This window comes from Sus scrofa, chromosome 9 (assembly GCF_000003025.6).
Source record: "Sus scrofa isolate TJ Tabasco breed Duroc chromosome 9, Sscrofa11.1, whole genome shotgun sequence".
Classification (NCBI taxonomy): Eukaryota; Metazoa; Chordata; class Mammalia; order Artiodactyla; family Suidae; genus Sus; species Sus scrofa.
In genome coordinates this window covers 51,461,452-51,483,590 of record NC_010451.4, presented here as the reverse complement: position 1 = coordinate 51,483,590, position 22,139 = coordinate 51,461,452, and the positions used below count along the sequence as shown (strand labels likewise).

At 36.5% G+C, this 22,139-nt stretch overlaps 1 protein-coding gene and 1 pseudogene across 1 annotated transcript; both read left to right on the top strand.

The window, feature by feature from the left end:
- Positions 5,656-6,585, top strand: LOC100520581 (annotated as a pseudogene).
- On the top strand, positions 11,894-14,845 carry LOC110262287 (olfactory receptor 8B3-like). The gene is made up of 2 exons (XM_021102693.1): positions 11,894-11,905; positions 13,907-14,845. The coding sequence occupies exons 1-2, from the start codon at positions 11,894-11,896 to the stop codon at positions 14,843-14,845; spliced, it is 951 nt and encodes a 316-aa protein (XP_020958352.1).

Sequence of the window (22,139 nt, the reverse complement as noted above, 5' to 3'; positions counted from 1 at the left end):
AGTAAGAAGAAATAGAATAGAAGAAACCACAATTGGAAAGCAATCACTTAAATAAGCCAGCATACAGATCTAAACATGAAGATGTGAAAAAAAATATTTTTTAAAGGCATAAAAATAATATAGGGTGGAGAAGGAAAGAAAATATGAATTCTTTTTTTTATTTATATGATGGGTTTGAGCTTATATGACTGTCTGGCTAAAGCAAGCAGATATAGGAATGGGTTAACATACTTAAAAAACAGGGCAACCACAAATCAAAACCAAACATTACATTCACAAAAGCTGAAAAGTATTCAAGCATAAAATAAATGGAAACCATCCAAAAAAAAGAAAGGAAGAAAAGAAAATCATAGAATCAACTGGAAAACAAGATTTAAAGTGGCAATAAATACATATTTATCAGTAATGTTAATGGACTGAATGCTCCAATCAAAAGAGACAGAGTGGCAGGTTGGATTAAAAAAAAAAAAACCCAAAATCTGCTGTCTACAAGAGACTCACCTTAGGGCAAAGGACATAGATTGAAAGTGAGAGGATAGGAAAAGATATTTCTTGTCAATGGACAAGACAGGAAAGCAGGAGTTACAACCCTCATATCAGACAAAATAGACTTTAAAACGAAGGCCATCAAAAAAGACAAAGAAGGACACTATTTAATGGTTAAAGGCTCCATTCAAGAAGAGGATATTACAATCGTAAATATATATTCCCTTAATATGGGAGCACCTAGATACCTGCAACAATTACTAACAGACATAAAGGGAGACATTGATGGGAATACAATTATAGTAGATTTTAACACCCCACTCACATCAATGGACATATCCTCTAGACAGAAAATCAGTAAGGCAATCGAGATCCTAAAGGACACAATAGAAAAGTTAGACTTTATTGACATTTTCAGGACATTACATCCCAAAAAATCAGAATATACATTCTTCTCAAGTGCACACGGAACATTCTCAAGCATCGATCACATACTGGGGCACAAAGCTAACCTTAACAAATTTAAGGGTGTAGAAATTATGTCAGCTATCTTCTCTGACCACAGTGGCATGAAACTAGAAATCAATCATAGGGAAAGAAATGAGAAAACACCACTACCTGGAGACTAAACCACATGCTACTAAAAAACCAATGGGTCAATGAGGAAATCAAGAAGGAAATTGAAAAATACCTCAAGACAAATGATAATGAAGACACAACCACTCAAAATCTCTGGAATGCTGCCGAAGCAGTGCTCAGAGGGAAGTTCATAGCAATAGAGGCCTTTCTCAAAAAAGAAGAAAAATCTCACATCGACAACTTAACCCACCACCTAAGTGAATTAGAAAAAGAAGAACAAGAAAAACCTAAAGTCAGCAGAAGGAAGGAAATCATAAAGATCAAAGAGGAAAACAATAAAATAGAGATTAAAAAAACAACAGACAAAGTTAATAAAACCAAGAGCTGGTTCTTTGAAAAGGTAAACAAAATTGACAAACCTCTGGCTAGACTCACCAAGAAGGGGAGAGAAATACCCCATATAATCAAAATAATGCATGAAAAAAGAGAAGTCACAGCAGATACTACAGAAATACAAAAAACCATGAGAGAATACTATGAACAATTGTATGCCAACAAATTTGACAACCTAGATGAAATGGACAACTTTCTAGAGACTTACAGCCTACCAAAACTGAATCAAGAAGAAATAGATCAACTGAACAGACCAATCACTAGAAATGAAACTGAATATGTCATAAAAACACTCCCTACAAATAACAGTCCAGGACCAGACGGCTTCACAGGCAAATTATACCAAACATACAAAGAGGATCTGGTGCCCATACTCCTTAAACTTTTCAAAAGGTTGAAGATCACCTTTATTCCAAAACCAGACAAAGATACCACCAAAAAGGAAAAATATAGGCCAATATCTTTGATGAATATAGACACAAAAATTCTCAACAAAATTTTAGCTTAGGAGAATCCAACATCATATCAAAAAGATCATATAACCAGTTGGGATTCATCCCAGGTTCACAAGGATGGTTCAGCATATGCAAATCAATCAACATCAAACACCACATTAACAAAAGAAAATTAAAAAACCATACAATCATCTCAGTAGATGCAGAAAAAGCATTTGACAAAGTCCAGCATCCATTCATGATCAAAACTCTTACCAAAGTGGGTATAAAGGGAACATTCCTTAACATAATCAAAACCATTTATGACAAACCCACAGCAAATATAATACTCAACGGAGAAAAATTGAAAGCCTTCCCACTAAAATCTGGAACAAGACAAGGATGCCCACTCTCACCACTCTTGCTCAACTTAGTATTGGAAGTCCTAGCCACAGCAATCAGACAAACCAAAGAAATAAAAAGATATCCAAATAGGAAGAGAAGAGATATAACTGTCATTGTATGCAGATTTTATATTTATATTTTATAAAACCATAAGGTCTCAACCCCAAAACTGCTTGAATTGATCAACAAATTCAGCAAAGTGGGATATAAAATTAACATTCAGAACTCAGTTGCATTTCTGTATACTAACAATGAAATATTAGAAAAGGAATGCAAAAATGCAATACCTTTTAAAACTGTACCACAGAAAATCAAATATCTGGGAATACACCTGACCAAGGAGGTAAAGGACTTATATGATGAGAACTATAAAATATTAATCAAGGAAATTAAAGAAGATGTAAAGTAATAGAAAGATATTCCATGTTTCTGGATTGGGAAAATTAGTATTGTAAAAATGGCCATACTACCCAAAGCAATCTACAGATTCAATGCAATTGCTATCAAATGACCCATGACATTTTTCACACAACTAGAACCAACAATCCAAAAACTTATATGGAAGAACAAAAGACCCAGAATTGCCAAAGCAATTCTGAGGAACAAAAACCAAGGAGGATGCATAACTCTCCCAGACTTCAGGCAATATTACAAAACCACAGTCATCAAGACAGTGTGGTATTTGTCTTGATGACTGTACCAAAACAGACAGACAGACCAATGGAAGAGAATAGAGAACCCAGAAATAAGCCTGGACATGTATGATCAATTAATATTCAACAAAGGAGGCAAGAACACAAAATGGGAAAAAGACAGTCTTTTCAGCAAGTATTGCTGGGAAACCCGGACAGGTGCGTGCAAATAAACGAACCTAGAACACACCCTCATGCTATACATGAAAATAAACTCAAAATGGCTTAATGACTTAAATGTAAGACAAGACACCATCAAACTCCTAGAAGAGAACATAGGCAAAACATTCTTTGAAATCAGCCTTTCAAATGTTTTCTCAGGTCAGTCTCCCAAAGCAACAGAAATCAAAGCAAAAATAAACCAATGGGACCTAATCAAACTGACAAAGCTTTTGCAGGGCAAAGGAAACCAAAAAGAAAACAAAAAGACAACTTAAAGAATGTGAGAGAATAATTTCAAATGATACAACTAACAAGGGCTTAATCTCTAGAGTATACAAGCAACTTATACAACTCAACAGCAAAAAAGCCAACAACCCTACAGAAAAACGGGCAAAAGACCTGAATAGACATTTCTCCAAAGAAGATACACAGATGGCCAACAAGCACATGAAAAAAATGCTCAACATCACTGATTATCAGAACAAATCAAAGCAAATCAAAACTACCATGAGATACCACCTCACACCAGTCAGAATGGCCATCATTAATAAGTGCACAAATAATAAATGCTGGAGCGGGTGTGGAGAAAAGGGAACCCTCTTGCACTGTTGGGAATGTAAGCTGGTACAACTGTGGTGGAGAACAGTATAGAGGTACCTTAGAAAACTGTGCATGATGGAGTTCCCGTCGTGGCGCAGTGGTTAACGAATCCGACTAGGAACCATGAGGTTGCGGGTTCGGTCCCTGGCCTTGCTCAGTGGGTTAACGATCCGGCGTTGCCGTGAGCTGTGGTGTAGGTTGCATACGCGGCTTGGATCCCGCGTTGCTGTGGCTCTGGCGTAGGCCGGTGGCTACAGCTCCGATTCAACCCCTAGCCTGGGAACCTCCATATGCCGCGGGAGTGGCCCAAGAAATAGCAACAACAACAAGAACAAAAGACAAAAAAAAAAAAAAAAAAAAAAAAGAAAACTGTGCATGATACTACCATATGATCCAGCAATCCCTGTTTTGCACATATATCCGGACAAAACTTTCCTTGAAAAAGACACATGCACCTGCATGTTTATTGCAGCACTATTCACAATAGCCAGGGCATGGAAACATCCCGAATGTCCGTCGACAGATGACTGGATTAGGAAGATGTGGTATATATACACAATGGAATACTACTCAGCCATAAAAAAGAACAAAATAATTCCATTTGCAGCAACATGGATGGAACTAGAGACCCTCATAGTGAGTAAAGTAAGTCAGAAAGAGAAGGAAAAATACCATATGGTATCACTTATATCTGGAATCTAATATAGGGCACAAATGAACCTTTCCACAGAAAAGAAAATCATGGACTTGGAGAACAGACTTGTGGTTGCCAAGGGGGAGGGGGAGGTAGTGGAATGGATTGTGAACTTGAGTTTAATAGTTGAAGACTGTTGCCTTCAGAATGGATAAACAATGAGATCCTGCTCTGTAGCACTTGGAACTATATGCAGTCACTTATGATGGAGCATGATTGTGTGAGAAAAAAGAATGTATACTTTTATGTGTAACTGTGTCACCATGCTGTACAGTAGAAAATTGACAGAACAATGTAAATCAGATATCATGGAAAAAATAAAAAACATTATATAAAAAAAGGACTCAAGCTTCAGATCCTGAAATTGCCCTCCTAAGACAACTGGGTAAAATGAATAATAAGGAAACACCAGGGTTTTCTAGAAGAAGGGGGGTGAGATTCTGAATTCCACTTACATTCATGTCATTTTTTGATGTGGGAGTCCAAGGATCTAAGATGTGACAATTTCTTTCCCATTTTAGTATCCTGAGACTCAAGTAAAATAGACAGAACAATCCTTTGAAGGAGGCTATCTGTGAATGTTTGATGGTATTAGGGAGCTCAAAGGATGCATTATATCAGCCAGTAAGTTCCCTCTTCAAGAGTGGAAATCTCACTCATCTACAGTTAAGGCTTTTTCCTCTGTGATGTGGAGCAGTAAGGTAACCTGTCCCAGACTCTGGCCATTTAGATTTAATTAAGAAACAATCCTCTTATTTCTCCCCCTACCACGTCTAATCTGTATTAGAGGCCAGTGCCAAGTTGGTAGGGTCTCAGCCTACAATTTTACTAGTGAGGGGAGGGTTCAAATGATGAAGAAATGTTGAGATGCATGAAGCATGATCCAGGATGAAGCATTATCCTAGTCCACATTTCTTCTCTCTTATTGTTTTTGTTGTTCTTGTTTTTTAGCTGATTAGCCAAATTTTCGCAGGGTAGCAGTTCCCTTCCCCCTGTAGTCTTAAGTTTTGGTGCTCTTTTCTACTTCGCTTACAAAGACCCTAATAAGCAAAGTCCATGTTGCTCAGTTTCATGAAAATGGTAACCCAATTCCATGAGTCCAGGCAGGGTTACTCTCAGATATTCCCAGCCCAAACACCATCCTTTTGAGAGGAGATATTTTGTGAAAACATGTAATTTCTCCTATTGTCATAGATTCCCTTAGAGAAGAATGGCTCCTGGAAATGGCTCTTTCATGACTGAATTCATTCTCTTGGGATTAACAGACCAACCAGATCCAGCTCCCCCTGCTCTTCCTATTCTTAGCAATGTATATGGTCACTGTGATGGGCAATATGAAATTGATAATCTTAATTGGGCTGAATTCACACCTACACACCACTAGGGAATTTTTCCTTCTCAACTTGTCTTTCATAGGTATCTGTTATTCTTCTGTGTTTACACCCAAAATGCTGATTAACTTCATATCAAAGAAAAATATTATCCTTTACATTGGATGCATAATCCAACTTTACTTTTCCAGTTTTTTTTCATCATTTCTGAATGCTGTATGTTGACATCAGTGGCCTATGATTGCTATGTGGCCATCTGTAACCCACTGTTGCATAACATTGCTGTGTCCCCTAAAATGTGTCCAGCCTTATGCTTGCTTCTTACTTGATGGCATTTTCTGGTGCCACAGCTCATACTGGGTGCATGCTGAAACTGACCTTCTGTGATGCAGACACCATCAACCATTACTTCTGTGACATCCCTCCTCTGCTCCAGCTCTCCTGCACAAGTACCTACATCAGTGAGCTGGAAGTTTTCATTGTGGTAGGCATCAACATTATTGTTCCCAGTCTCACCATCTCTGTCTTTTATGGTCTCATCCTCTCTAGCATCCTTCATCAGATCCAGGGAAGGCAGGTTTAAAGCCTTCAGTACCTGCAGTTCCCACATAATTGCTGTGTCTCTGTTTTTTGGATCAGGTGCATTTGTGTATCTCAAACCATCTTCTGCTGGGTCTATGGAGGAGGAAAAAACCTCTTCTGTCTTTTATACTAATACATTTCCTTTGCTCAACCCCTCTATTTACAGCTTGAGGAACAAAGATGTTAAACTTGCTATGAGAGAAATCCTGAGTGGGAGACATATTTGATTTGAAATCATATATATGTTTGCATGAGTTATAGGATAGTGAGATTCTGTGTGTTTATTTTAGTGACAGCCTTCTATATTTTTCCCAATGTGTTTTTTCCCTAATATCTTAAAGAAATTTGAGCCTTTCTGAGTAATTTATTTTTATCTTTATATCTAAGTGTTCTTTTTTTCCTCACAATTTTTGCAATATTATTTTTACCTTTTTCCTGCTTGGTAACAACATTAAATGGTAAACATACTATTTGTTTTCATTATTATTTTGAAATTATTTTTTCCTCTGGAAAAATAAGAAATAGTCTCCAAATAATGGAATTAGGTAACACTAGAGTGACCACTCATCACTAGGTGTGTTTTTTTTTTTTTTCTTTTCAGAGCCGCACCTGTGGCATATGAAAGTTCTTGGGCTAGGGGTTGAATCAAAGCTACAGCTTCTGGCCTATACCATACCCACAGCAAGACAGGATCCAAGCCATGTCTGCAGTCTATACCACAGCTCACAGTAACGCTGGATCCTTAGCCCACTGAGCGAGGTCAGGGATTCAGACTGCATCCTCATGGATCCTAGTCGGGTTCCTTAACTGCTGATTCCATGAAGGGAACTCCTGACTAGGGGTGTTTTTAATCTGTCAGCTACTGTAAGAGGGTTGATTGGGATGCTCTGTTTCTACTCATCTTTCTATCTTCCAACTGGCAAGAATATATCTTCTGTCAATACCAGAGATTGAAGTTTCATTAAGACTATCAAATAAGATGGTTAATAAGACCATTTTGTATCTGTAAACATTTAGCTCAAGCTTATTTTGGCAAAGAGTTTTAATCTTTACATTTATAAGTCAAATTGACACATAGCAAACCATCAAAATATATATTTGTCATGGAAGGGAAAGTGAAGCCAAGAGAGGTTAAGGATTTACAAAAAATCACAGCTTTATAAAGAAAAAATACAAACTAAATTCTTAACATTGTGGTTTCAATTCTGTTACTCTTCGGTAAACTTTTACCATCCTGATTCTTTTATTCTGTTGCAGTAAGCATTGACTATGACCAAACTTTACTGATTGAAAGTTAACTTTTCTTTATTCAAGAATGATATATTGGAGTTCCCGTTGTGGTGCAGTGGAAATGAATCCAACTAGGAACCATGAGATTGTTGATTCCATCCCTGGCCTCGCTCAGCAGGTCAAGGATATGGTGTAGCCATGGGCTGTGTTGTAGGTCGCAGACACAGCTCGGATCTCATGTTTCTGTGGTGTAGGCCAGAGGCTACAGCTCTGATTAGACCCCTAGCCTGGGAACTTTCACATGCTGTGGGTGCGGCCCTAAAAAGACAAAAACAGAATGATATATTAATTTCTCTTGGACTGAGTATTTTTTTTTTAGGAAAATAGTTTACTTTTTTTTTTCTCTCAGAAAAAGAAGACCTTTTGGGCTTGTATATCATAGAGACAGTTGGCTCAAATAGGGAAATTACTATTTCTGAAAAATTAAAAAACTGAAATTTGGAATGTGTTTATTCTTCAGAAAACAAGGCATGAGAGATAAATATGCTAAGAAACATGTTATTATGTCCAGACTGAAGGAAGCATATGGTCAATGAATTAGATATCCCTATGTGGGGAGTGGTTATGAGACTTAGGAACCACGTTTTATTATGAAATCATTTCCTGTTTTGTAGAATACTTTAAACAGAATTCATTGCTCATAAATCTTTGATAAAACTACTTGCATAATGACCACACAGAATAGTCATCATCAAAAAGTCTACAAACAATAAATGCTAGAGAGGGTGGAGAAGAGGGAACACTCCTACACTGTTGGTGGGAATGTAAATTGGTACAACCACTATGGTGAACAGTACGGAGGTTCCTAAAAACATAAATATAGAACTACCATATGGTCTATCAATTTCACTCCTGTGCATCTATTTGGAGAAAACCATAATTTTAAATGATACAATCACCCCAATGTTCATTGCAGAATCTTCAAAGTAGCCAAGACTTACAAGTAACCTAAATTTCCATTGACAGAAGAATGGATAAAGAAGATGTGGTACATGTAAACAATGAAATATTATTATGTCATCAAAAATAATGAGATCATGCCACTTGCAGACACATGGGTGGACCTAGAGATTATCATAGAAAGTGAAATAAGTTAGATAGAGTAAGATAAATATCATATGATACCACTTTAAGACAAAATATAATTTAAAATGATACAGGGAGTTCCAGTCGTGGTGCAGTGGTTAACGAATCCGACTAGGAACCATGAGGTCGCGGGTTCGGTCCCTGGCCTTGCTCAGTGGGTTAACGATCCGGCGTTGCCGTGAGCTGTGGTGTAGGTTGCAGACGTGGCTCGGATCCCGCGTTGCTGTGGCTCTGGTGTAGGCCAGTGGCTACAGCTCCGATTCAACCCCTAGCCTGGGAACCTCCATATGCCGCGGAAGCGGCCCAAGAGATAGCAACAACAACAACAACAACAACAACAACAAAAAGACAAAAAGACAAAAAAAATAAAATAAAATAAAATGATACAGAAAAATGATTTACAAAACAGAAACAGACTTTCAGACTTAAAAATAAAATTTATGGTTATCAGACGGGAAATGTGGAGGGTGGAGGGCTAAATTAGGAGATTGGGGTTAACATGTCCACACTACTATATATAAAGTAGATAACTAACAAGGAGCTGCTATTTCACACAGGGAAATCTATTCAATATTCTGTAATAACGTATATGGGAAAAAATCTGAAAAAGAATGGATAAGTGTATATGTATTACTGATTCATTTTATTGTACACTGAAAACTGTCACAACATTGTAAGTACACTCTATTCTAATAAAGTTTATTTATTTATTTATTTATTTATTTTTTATTTTCCCACTGTACAGCAAGGGGGTCAGGTTATCCTTAGATGTATACATTGCAGTTACAGTTTTTTCCCCCACCCTTTCTTCTGTTGCAACATGAGTATCTAGACATAGTTCTCAATGCTATTCAGCAGGATCTCCTTGTATAATAAAGTTTTTTGAAAAATTAATCATTGCTATCTTTGACTTATTTGAAAAATAAGTTAGATACAATTTGTAATAATTTAAGGTAGTTATATAAATACTAAATAAAAATATAAAATAGGCAATGTTGGGAGTTTATGCTATGGTTAGGTAGGTTAAAATCTGATTCCAGCGGCTCAGGGCTCTGCGGAGCTGTGGTTTGATCTCTGGACTGGCTCAGGGGTTAAATAATTCAGCATTGCTGCAGTGGCATGGGTTGTGGCTGTAGTTTAGATTCAATCCCTGGCCCATGGGTGCAGCTATAAAAGTAAAATAAAATAGGCAAACTTTCTGATTGTTAAACACCTTAATTACTCTTTAGTTAGCAATAGAACTATGTGTTTTTTGTTTGCTTGTTTATTTTTTACCTAGGAGAGGAAACAAATCAGAGTATTTTAAATGTACAGCATAGTTGTTCTTAGTAGTTTTTGCTTTTTTGAGTTGCATCAATGGCACTGACAGGTTTTGAGGGAAACCATGGTTCTACTGAAGGTATCACAGCTGGGAGTCAACTTGGTAAGCCCTTGGTTTCTTAAGTGCTCATGAGCTGGGACAGAGCTTTATCTAAGTTGTTGTGAAAGCTTCAAGTCTGCAGACTTAACAGAAAATGATCCTCTTACTGGAGTGCCTACAATGAGACTAAGTGCTTGTTCTTTGAAAATATAAATAAAATCAATAACCTTTTAGCCAGACTCATCAAGACAAAGGAGAGATGGCCCAAGAAATGAGATAAAAAGGAAAAAGGAAACATTACAGTGGCCACCACTGTAATAAAAAGGATCATAAGAGCCAACTATGAGCAATTGTACAATGGTAATAATGAAAACCTAGAAGACATGGACAAATACATAGAGATGTACAGTCTCCCAAGACTGAACTAGGAAGAAATAGGGTAAACCCCAGATTTCTACTCTTATTTTCACATAACACATGTACTGTTACCTTGTGGGATTTGCTGGGACATGGTACTGAGTCTTATTTCTGTTTCTTTGATCTGTTCAGAAGTGTCCAGGTATGGTACTCTTTGATGAAATGAAAGGCAACCTGGTTCTGAACAGAGCATAAAAATTGAGCAGCAACCACATAAATAATCGCTGGGCAGGTCCTTTTTCTGCTTTTGTCTTTACTTAAGTTCTCAGAAACGTAATCAGGTTAGTCAGACTTCACTACATCATAATCTCCCCTGGAATCTTTATTGTGTATAATCGGACTTTCTTTGAGATGGAGAGCCTGACCTGGTATGAGGATACACAGGAAGATAATCTGGTGTCTGCTTTTTAATGTTATAGGCGTTTGTGAAGTTTCCATGAGGGATTTCTAATCTCAATTCATATAATTAGCAATTTTTCATTACCTTGGGTTCTTTTCCAGAATGCTGCATTAGTGTATACCTTTTCTTACCTAATTTAGATAAACTAATAGTTTCAAATATTACACAATATTTAGAGAAGGTTCTAAACAAGAGATAGAGAGCTAAGAAGAAGTTTCAAAGGAACCTAAAATTAAAGTTTCAAATAGCATAATCTTAATTTTGGTTAATCAGAAATTCAGTTCCTAGCAGTGTGTTCCATCTCTATCTTTTAGGACTTGCATGCCCCCAGTCCTAAATCCCATAATTGTGGTAGCACACATCATTCTTTTGTGGTAGAGGCACTTTTTTGGAGCAGTTTGAAGACTTTTTTTTTTTGAAGAGTCTGATGCTTTTCTACAAATCAGAGAACCCTCCTTTATTAAAGAATGATATTCTTCCTCCTGCTTGCGTTAAGTATAAGTAGTGTGTGTAAATATAGACTCATATAGGACTATTTTCATACCCAAACACATTGAGTGGTTTCTGAAAGGTAAACATTCCCCAGCTTTCCTTTTTTGAGAAAGTTAAAGGTTTGTATCATAACGAATGCATGCAAAATATGTCAATTAATCAAAGTGGTACTTTCATGGATTCTCATCAATGATAATTGTGACTCAGTTTCTTCTTTAATTTTAACCAAGACTGAATCGTAATTTTGAGAATTAAACTTGTATTACAGAGCTTCACTTTTCAAGTGGGTTATAAAGAACCATTGAAAGTTCTTGAAATAGGGAGGGACAGTTTTGCTTTCAGACCTTATTCTAGCAGCAGTGTTCATGGCTAAATAAGAGGGAATGTGTGGTCAAATACTAGAGTAAGAGTTTGGAGCCACTAGAGTTCAACACTACATTTCAGTTCAAACATAAAAATGCAGCAGTTGTGTGGTGGTTGAGGGACATGAATGGAGGTCATTGTGGTTGTATGTATGTCTTATGCTATGGTTTTGCATAAGAGAAATGTTGAATGTATTCCGGAAGCTATCAGGCAAAAACAACATGACTTCCAGGAATATTTATTGACTTCCTTCTCTGTATTCTGCACTGTTCTTAGATCAAGGATAAAAATAGTAGACACATGGAGGAAATGTTTGTTCGTATAGAATTGCATTTAATAAGAGGTCACAGAGCCTTAGGGCAATGAGAACATGAAGAGTGATAGCCTGTGTTTATTGACTATTTACCATTATGCCAGACACTGTTCTAACTTTGTCACTTATGTTTTTTTTTTCATTTAATAAACACACAAGCCCAATGAAATGTATGTTAGTATTACCATCTGAATTTTACAAATTTGAATCAAGAGATTATGTAACTTGCTCAAAAGGTTATAATTGGTAGGAGTAGAAGAATGATGACAAGATAGACAACAACTCTTTCTAGCTTCCTAGCCCCAATTTTTTCCTATCGTGAGAGGAAGTTGATGACCTCAATTACTGAAATGTTACATTAAATGACCCAGCAGGAGAGTCAGGTAGAAATTTCCAGTAGAAATTTCTTAAGTGTTTAAAGGATAAACTATAGAAGGGATATACAATATTACGAATTATTTCATAGATATCCAATAGAAAGAATAACTGAAATCACTCATGCAACATTTGGGGAATTTCAGATAAAGAAATTAAGACGCCTAAAAGTAGGACCCTTGCAAAAAAATATGTCTATTGAGGAAATGGAAATAAGGAAGGAATGACACAAAGTAGTAGCTTTTCCTTCAGGGTGACGGTAATGAGGAGATTGGAATGTGCTTTGGATCCTCACTGAAAGATGTACAATCCCTCATGTAAAGTGAAAATGAGTAAAATAATAAGGAACTGAAGACAGATCATGATCTGGGATACTTAATCTCCTATTCCCTTTGATACACATAATCTCCTCCCTGGGGGAAAGACTGAGCAAGCTTCTACACTATTTTTAGCCAAGTGGAGTACATCATTACACACACTTTAAATCTTGTGTCTAATCAAGTAGCAAGTATGATAACAAAAATGCTGAATTTTCTCTGCCACTTGAAAGGACTGAAAAAATTTAGAAATTACAATAGTTCAGAAATATTTCCAGGACATACGTGAATATAAGTCTGGAACACTTGCCTTTTGAACTGAAGGAATCACACCTCCAATGACCTTTCCAGGACCAAGGAGAAAAGGGCAAGGACAGGAAGCCGGCCCTGAGGTTTTCTGAGATAAGGAGGGTGAGTTTCTGAATTCAGTTTACAATACTATATTCCTTGTTTTGAGATGGAAGTCCATTGACTTCATAAACACCCATTCTTTCCCATTTTGTGCTGTTCTGAGACTCATGAAGCTGGTGGGACAATCTTCTTGAGGAGGCATCAGAGAATGTTCAGAGACATCAGCAGTGGTCAAAGGATCTACCAGTCAGCACGTATCCTTTTCATACATAAGACTCTATCTCCTACACTTGTGGCTTTTACTCTGTGACAGAGGGAGTAACTTAACTTCTCATAGATTCTGGTTCCCTCATCTTGGATTAGACAGTGCCCTTGGTTCAGCATCAGATTTTTAGGGTCCCTGCCTCCAGTTTTACTTGTGAGGGAAGAGTTCAAGTGAATGAGAAAATGTTGAGAGTAGAAGAATTTTTTCCTAATTAGCATCTGTCTTCTTGTTTTTTTTTTTTTTTTCCCCAGCATTTTTGTTTGCATATAGCAGCAATGGCCTGCTCTTTGTAGGCTAGGTCTGTGACGCTTTGCTATTTTTAGTTTATCGAGGCTCTACAAAGGGGATGGTCCATTTCACTGTATTATGATAATGGTAAAGGTAGATGCTATAGGTCCAGGTTGAGCTAGTCTCAGGTATTCCATGTATACACTTTCCCTTGAAGATGAGATTCCATGAGAAGAGCTGAGTTGATCTCTAATGTATCCTTTTTCTTCTGTGTCCACAGATTCCCCTTAGAAAAGAATGGCTTCTGGAAATGACTCTTTCATGACTGAATTCATTCTGTTGGGATTAACAGACCAACCAGATCTCCAACTCCCACTGTTCTTTCTCTTTCTAATGATGTATGTGGTCACTGTGTTGGGAAATTCGGGATTGATAATTCTCATCATGAAAAATTCATACCTCCACACCCCCATGTACTTTTTCCTCTTTAACCTGTCCTCCATAGATCTCTGCTATTCTTCAGTATTTACACCAAAAATGCTGGCAGGTTTCTTATCAAAGGGGAATATTATCTCTTACATGGGGTGCATGACTCAGTTTTACTTTTTCTGTTTTTTCATCATCTCTGAATGCTATGTGTTGACATCCATGGCCTATGATCACTATGTGGCCATCTGTAACCCCCTATTGTATAACATTGCCATGTCCCCTAAAGTGTGTTCCAGCCTTATGCTTGCTTGCTACTTGATGGCACTTTCTGGTGCCATGGCTCACACTGGATGCATGCTGAGACTGACCTTCTGTGATGCAAACACCATCAACCATTACTTCTGTGACTTCCTCCCTCTGCTCCATCTCTCCTGCATAAGTACCTACATCAATGAGATGGTAAATTTCATTGTGGCAGGCATCAATATCATTGTTCCCAATCTAATCATCTTTATCTCTTATGGTCTCATCCTGTCCAATATCCTTCACATCAGTTCCAGAGAGGGCAGGTCCAAAGCCTTCAGTACGTGCAGTTCCCATGTAATTGCAGTGTCTCTCTTCTTTGGATCATGTACATTCATGTATCTGAAGCCATCTTCTGCTGGGTCTCTGGATGACAGAAAAATCTCTTCTCTCTTTTACACCATTGTGGCTGCCATGATGAACCCCTTAATCTACAGCTTGAGAAATAAAGATGTTAAAATTGCTCTGAGAAAAACTCTGAGTAGGAGACAGTTTTGATTAGAAATAGTATGAAGGTCCTGTGTTTAGTCATAATAATTTCATTGACAATCTTCTTATATTATTTCTTCCTCACGATGTTGAAGGATATTTGAGTCTTCTCACAATTTATTTCCTCTCCTTGTAGAGTGAGTATTTTTTTCTCTCTCCTCATCATCTGCACAATTTCCTTTCTTCACATTTTCCCATTTATTGATACTATTAAGAAAAATAATAAGTATCTCCTTGGTTTTTTTTTTATCATTTTGAACTTTTTTTCTCTCTAGAAATAGAAGACTGGTCTGAAGATGATCAAATCAGGGAAATTTAGGGTTACACAGTTTTATTATGACTGTCTTATCTGCCACTTGCCGTTGGAAGCGTGAATCAGATAATGTTTTCTCTTCCCATCTTTCCAATGTTCATTGAACAATATGTCTCTAATACCTGAGGTGAAAAGTTCCATTATGACTGTTAAGCATACCCCACTTTTCCTCTGTAATTCTATGGATTATGCTTCCTTGGACAAAGCGTTTTCTTGCCTTTGCACACCCAAAACTGTATGTATTGTCAAAATATATTTATTTCTTGGATGAGAGAATAAAGCTCAGAGTAGTTATTGCTTTATTTACAGTTTTATATATATATATATATATATATACAGTTTTATATATATATATAAAACTATATATATACAGTTATATATATATATATATATATACAGTTTTACATGGGGTGCATGACTATATATATACAGTTTTATATATTTATATATATATTTATATATATATATATATATTAGTAAAAAGTCTAGACTAAATTCAGCCTTATGGTTTCAGGTCTTTTAATTTTAATATATTTTGCTTCTATTTTATCTTAATATTTTTGTTTCGGTATACATGTCGTTGGTAAAAATACCATAATTTGAAAGTTGTCTGTGTTTTGTTCTAGGGCAGTACATGAATTTCTCTCAGAGTCATTATTGCTTTTTGTTGTTTTTTGCTTAGGAAAACAGTACGCTGGTGTTGTCAATGGAAAGAAGAGGGCTTTTGGGCTAGGGAGAAAACTGTCTCAGATAGGAATGTTATTTCTTCTACAAAATTAAAAAAGTAAATTTTGAATGTTTGCAAATGTGTAATTCAGAGAAGAGGGCATGGGAGCTAAAGGAGCACTGAATCTCATCATGAGGCCAAGATTCCACAAGATGCATGGACAGTGAATCCCTATGGGGTGTGGTCATTAGGCTAGGAACTGCATTTCAACCTGTATTTTTATCCTGTTCCAACTAGTACAGTAAATGTACAGTTCATAAAGCTTTTTAAAATTTAGGATGAACAGTGATTATACTTCAGTAGTGTTTGGGGGAGTGAAGATGGAAAAGCTCCCTAAATGTGGCTCACTCCCCAAATGTAGCTTCATTTAGGGAACCAGGTAGAGAAAGGACTTTTTTTTCAGGAGACAAAATGATGAAGAGTAATTAAGACTCAAATTAGGAAGAAGGAATCTAGAAAGAAATGGATGTTAAGAGCTCATTTTTTTTTTTTTTTTACAGTTTTCCTCTTCTCTCTAGAAGGCCCTAGAGATATTATGGAAATTGCAGGATTTCTCTGGATAGGATAAAAATTAACTTATTTGATATTTTAAAAAATTAAACCCACCAACCTCCATCCTTGTGGTATGACCTGGGTACAATGAAATCACTCCTGCTTTTGTTGGCTTCCATGTGATGCTTCTGTATGGATTTTAAGGTGCAAAATCCTCAAATTTCAGTTAGAACAATGATCATTTGAAAGAAACATTTGGTGAATAAATCAAATTGTGATTTTTTTTTGTTTGTTTTGCTGGAATAGGATATTGGGTTATTTTTCTTTTGAGAAGGTAGGTAAAATGATTATTCTAAAATGCTTAAGCCTTAGTAAATTGACAATTTCAATATTTTGTAACATACATTTAATGGCATTTTTATTTTACTTGTTTTTTAATCTCTACTCAAGATTTAGATATTGTGAATTTTGCAACTGGTATGTTTGCTTGTCAGCTTTTTTGTATGTTTGGCATTTGCTATGGTTTTTCCTCCTTGCTAATTCCTTGGCTTATGGTTTAAATGACTACTCAGACCACCTCTGCTGGTCATACACATTATCAGCGTGTATGGTTTTCACTTAAGTTCTATTTATATAAAATAGTTGACCAAGTTTGGTGTTTCTTTTTTAAAAAAATTTACTTACTGTTCTCTTTTATAAAATTGTTCTACTTATGAAGAGAAGTGTATTTAAATAAATAATAATTACACTACTTAGAAAATTTTATAGACATCGCAGAGGTATATCCACTCCATTATGTATTTTATCACTATTTAAGTTTGCCCCAAATGCATTAATCTGTTTATAAATCTTTCTTTTGAGAAGCTTCAAAGAACAAATTAAATTTGTTTCACTTTTAAAAACAGTAAACTTTCTTTAAAATTAGGTTTTATTCTTTCAGATTATTTTGAAAATAAAACATTTAAATATCCCTGTAAACTTATATTTGGCCAAGTTTATTTATTTATTTTTGCTATGTAAGTATTTATTGTTTTACCATGAGTTACACAGGTTTAGGATCCTCACGGAGATAGATGAAGGAATAGCATCCATTAAAAATTATAAAGTGAATTTTGCAGTAATGAAACAAAATCAAATGGGTATGAGAAAAAAAAAAACCACTTGAGAATGAACTCCACAGTCACTGAAGAGACTGGATGAGTGATAAACAAGGATTAAAGAGAGAATTAGTAAATTGGAAGATGGTGCTAGAACATTCAGCACAACGCATCCCTAAGCATCAGAGAGCTTTCTTTCTAATGCTCAAATATCCCTTATTTAAAGGCAGGCAGGATTTCAAATCACCTTTCAGCAACCCCCTCCCCCCTTTTTTGTCTTTTTGTCCTTTTAGAGCTGCACCCGAGGCATATGGAGGTTCCCAGGCTAGGGTTCTAATTGGAGCTACAGCTGCCAGCTTAGGCCACAGCCAGAGCAAGGCAGGATCTGAGCCATGTCTGTGACCTACACCACAGCTATGAGCAACACCGGACCCTTAACTCACTGAGTGAAGCCATGGTTGAACCCTCATCCTCATGGATATTAGTTGCGTTCTTAACCTGCTGAACCACAGTGGGAACTCTGAAGGTCTTCTTTTTGAATTGAACTTGTCATTTAGGCAACAGGACAGACTGAACTTCACTGCTTCTGATGTGTCCAGTATGTTGGCCAAGTTTTTATTTATTTATTTATTTATTTATTTATTTATTTATTTATTTATTTTGGTCTTTTTGCTATTTCTTGGTCTTGGGCCGCTCCCGCGGCATATGGAGATTCCCAGGCTAGGGGTCCAATCGGAGCTGTAGCCACTGGCCTACACCAGAGCCACAGCAACGCGGGATCCGAGCCACGTCTGCGACCTACACCACAGCTCACGGCAACGCTGGATCGTTAACCCACTGAGCAAGGGCAGGGATCGAACCCGCAACCTCATGGTTCCTAGTCGGATTTGTTAACCACTGCGCCACAACGGGAACTCCCCAAGTTTTTAAAAAGCAATTTAGTTAGAAGTTTTAGTTAGCAACTCAAGCTCTGTGTGTCTATTTGGACCTTACTGAAAGGAAGAGAATCAAGTTAGGGTGTTTTAATTTATAACATAGAATTATTCTGTATAGTGGTTGCTTTTCTTTACTGTGTACTGAAGAATTTAAAAGAGAAAGTATAACTCTACTGAAGTTGCACAGCTGAGTTAACAGGCAAACCATGAGTTTCTCTTGTGTCTGTGGAAGAGGACTTTTACAATTCAGTGTGAGAGCTTGGACTTTCTGGGCTATACAGGATATGAGTTAAACCATAAAGACAATTTACCAACTTTATTAAAGCCATCCTCCACTATTCACACAACCTCCCTACACACACACACACACAGTGTTTTCAAATCTTGTATTTTATGAGATCTCTGCCTAACATCTACTGCATAGCACGCAACCCACTTTTAATCTTTGGAACCACATTTAGGTACATGGTTCCGGGTTCCAGCTCCTGAGAGGAAGGGCTGAACAAGAACTACTTGCTGAATTTGGGAAGAAACAATAACTATTGATTCAACCACTCATTTGTTTATGTAAAAACAAAACAAAACAGAATAGAGCACAACACATATTTTATACCTACGTGCCTAGCAACGTGGAGCAATGTGTTTTATGTCACAGTCATCAACAAGATGATGTAATAGCATGTTATGTTAGATTTTTATAATATAACATAGTAGATTTACATCCTACATATGAAGAGATACTAAAATAAGTCTTACATGGTTACAGTTACTTCTGAAATTTGACTATATCAGCAAATATCCATGTTGGAGGCAGACAAGGTATTTTTCCCTTTGTCTGGCACCATTTGTTCTCTTGAACTTTGGACGTTTCATTGTATATTAAATTTAGCATCAGATTAAGTAGGTGTATTATATGCTTGGCTTTGTTGTACAAAATATGCAACTTTGAACATTAAAATAGCTCTCAGTGTAGGGAAGTTTTACATTCCCAGGCTGAGATTTCCTTGTCCCTTAGTGAGTGGGAGGCCGAAGCGATCACCTGGGCTGTTTAAAGGCTCTGTGACATCATTTGAATTATGCATTTCCAATATTAATAGAGGTACAGTCTGTTCCAGTTGCTTTTAGAAATAGTGTTGCAGTTTTCTCTGTGCTGTCACATCTGTCACTGTATGTGTTTCTCAGGGAGAACTCTCAGGTAGACAGAGTAGGGATCCTAGTTCTCATGTCACAGATGATAAACTGATACTTAGAGATGTTCATGACTTGTTCCAAATCACAGTTAATAAATGGTAGAGCTGAGACTGGGTCTTTGGAGTTTTGGTTCTAAATCTTTCAAGGTGGTTTTTAAAATTATTATACAAAATTTACCAGACTTAAAAAAACAGTGTAACCTGATTAAGTGTTTTAGTGAATAAAAATGCTTCTGAACACAAATAAGAATAAAATACTCAAATAAGAGTAATGTCCAGAAACTTTATCTTTCATATGTAATATCTTTATTGCCTAATTTACCATGTGTGGATATATTCTTATTTGATACATACAGGCTTATGCAATAAATGGAAACACATAAAGATAATATGTAGTATTCATTATTAACATAAGTATTTATCCAGATTTACCTCAGCTGAATGTTCTTACTTTCAACATGTTATTTAGCCTTCATATCTATTATATTTGATAGGCACCAATTTGATTAGCTTAGTGTGACAGAGATTGCCAGATTTTCACCTCTTCTTCCAAAACACACATTTCTCTGCCTTTCTTGCAGTGATATATGTCGTGTGACTGTGCTCTATACATAATCAATGCCATTCCATGGTCAAGATGTGCCCTTTACACATTTTCTTTGACCTTCTGCATGTGGGAAGCAAATGACAATGAGGCATAAACATTGTCATCTAGACGGTGACAAATGTAGATGATGAAGGTATAAACAAATTAGAAAGTACAATAGGGACAGGATGGAATGTGGACAGATAGAAAATATAGAAGTCTCTGGGGTGCTGGCAGTATTCTATTTATAAATCCACAGGTTGGTTATATGTTATTTGTTTTATAAAAATATCTGAAATGGGGAGTTCCCATCGTGGCGCAGTGGTTAACGAATCCGACTAGGAACCATGAGGTTGCAGGTTCAGTCCCTGCCCTTGCTCAGTGGGTTAAGGATCCGGTGTTGCCGTGAGCTGTGGTGTAGGTTGCAGACGCGGCTCGGATCTCGCGTTGCTGTGACTCTGGCATAGGCCAGTGGCTACAGCTCCGATTTGACCCCTAGCCTGGGAATCTCCATGTGCCGCGGGAGCGGCCCAAAGAAATAGCAAAAAGACAAAAAAAAAAAAAAAATATATATATATATATATATATCTGAAATGTATATTTTATACATTTTAATACATACTTATGCTAAACTGCATGATAAATTAAGGTTACAAAACTTTGATTCAAGGCCTAAATACATTGAATATTAAACTAATCCATAAACAGAGACTGAGAGGAAAGGCCCAAGTATATGGAGCAGCCTTCCAGTACAAAATACCTCACATAGAAGAAACCAGCAGAGGTAGGATTACTCATAGATGGTTACCCAGACCAGTCCAGGGAAGAGAGGCTTCTCTTTACTAAGTCAATTAAGAATTTCCACGTGTCTGTGGAAAGAGGAAAGTTAACGTACAATACTACTGCATTAATTTGAAGTATGTTATATATCATTCTGCTCAAATTATTTTAAAGAGGGCATAGTCCTCTTTCCAAGTTATATCATTTTGTTGTCTGAATTCTATCTACTTTTTCATGAAACATTTCTTTAAAGAATTTCTTCAACTACTTGATGATAATAATTTGAGAATAGATATATTTTGTCACAGAAAAATGAAACACTGTGCTTCAATCACCAGAAATCTTAAAAATCATAATGCCTGAATCAGAATTGGGTGTCACAGTTTTGTATTTTTTATTAATTTTCCCAATAGATTGTTTTTTTTTTTCTACTGTACAGCATGGTAACCCAGTTATACATACACATATACATTCTTTTCTCTCACAGTACCATGCTCCATCATAAGTGACTAGACACAGTTCCCAGTGCTACACAGCGGCATCTCATTGCTAATCCACAGTTTTGTACTTCAAGTTCAAAGGTGACTTAGAAGTAACTATGGGTTGCGTCCTCAAATATTGGATTAGAGCATTTTATATCTCACCTACCTGGGGAAGCATTGTTTCTGGAAACCAGGATAGAGCCGAGTCTGAAGATGAAAGTCAGCTGTACTGTTACATGAAAAGTGAAAAGTAGTTTGTCATTGTTCTTTGCCTATATATACTCAAAGTGTGATCATCAGGGCCTTATCTTTTCTATAGGTAGGTCACCATATTGGGAAATTGTCATGGCCTCAAAAATAATTTATATTTAAAAATGGTGAAAATAATTTTGAAAATTACTTCAAGGAAATATAAACACAAAAGAACGTTAAAAACCCTAAAACTAAAACTAGAACGGGCTAAGGACTGAGCATAAGGGTCTCCCTCACCATACCCTAGGATTAAGAAATATGGAAAATTTATTACTTTGATAGAACTCTGACTTGAATTTTTGGAATGAAATTCCAAAGAGTAAATTCTGTAGAGGAGAAATTCAGTGAGGTTTTAAAATTTGTTCTTGCATTATTCAGATTAAAGCCTTCACTATTCATTCAAATAAAAATGAATAGGGAGCTTTTAAGTAGCCTTAGATTTCCAAACC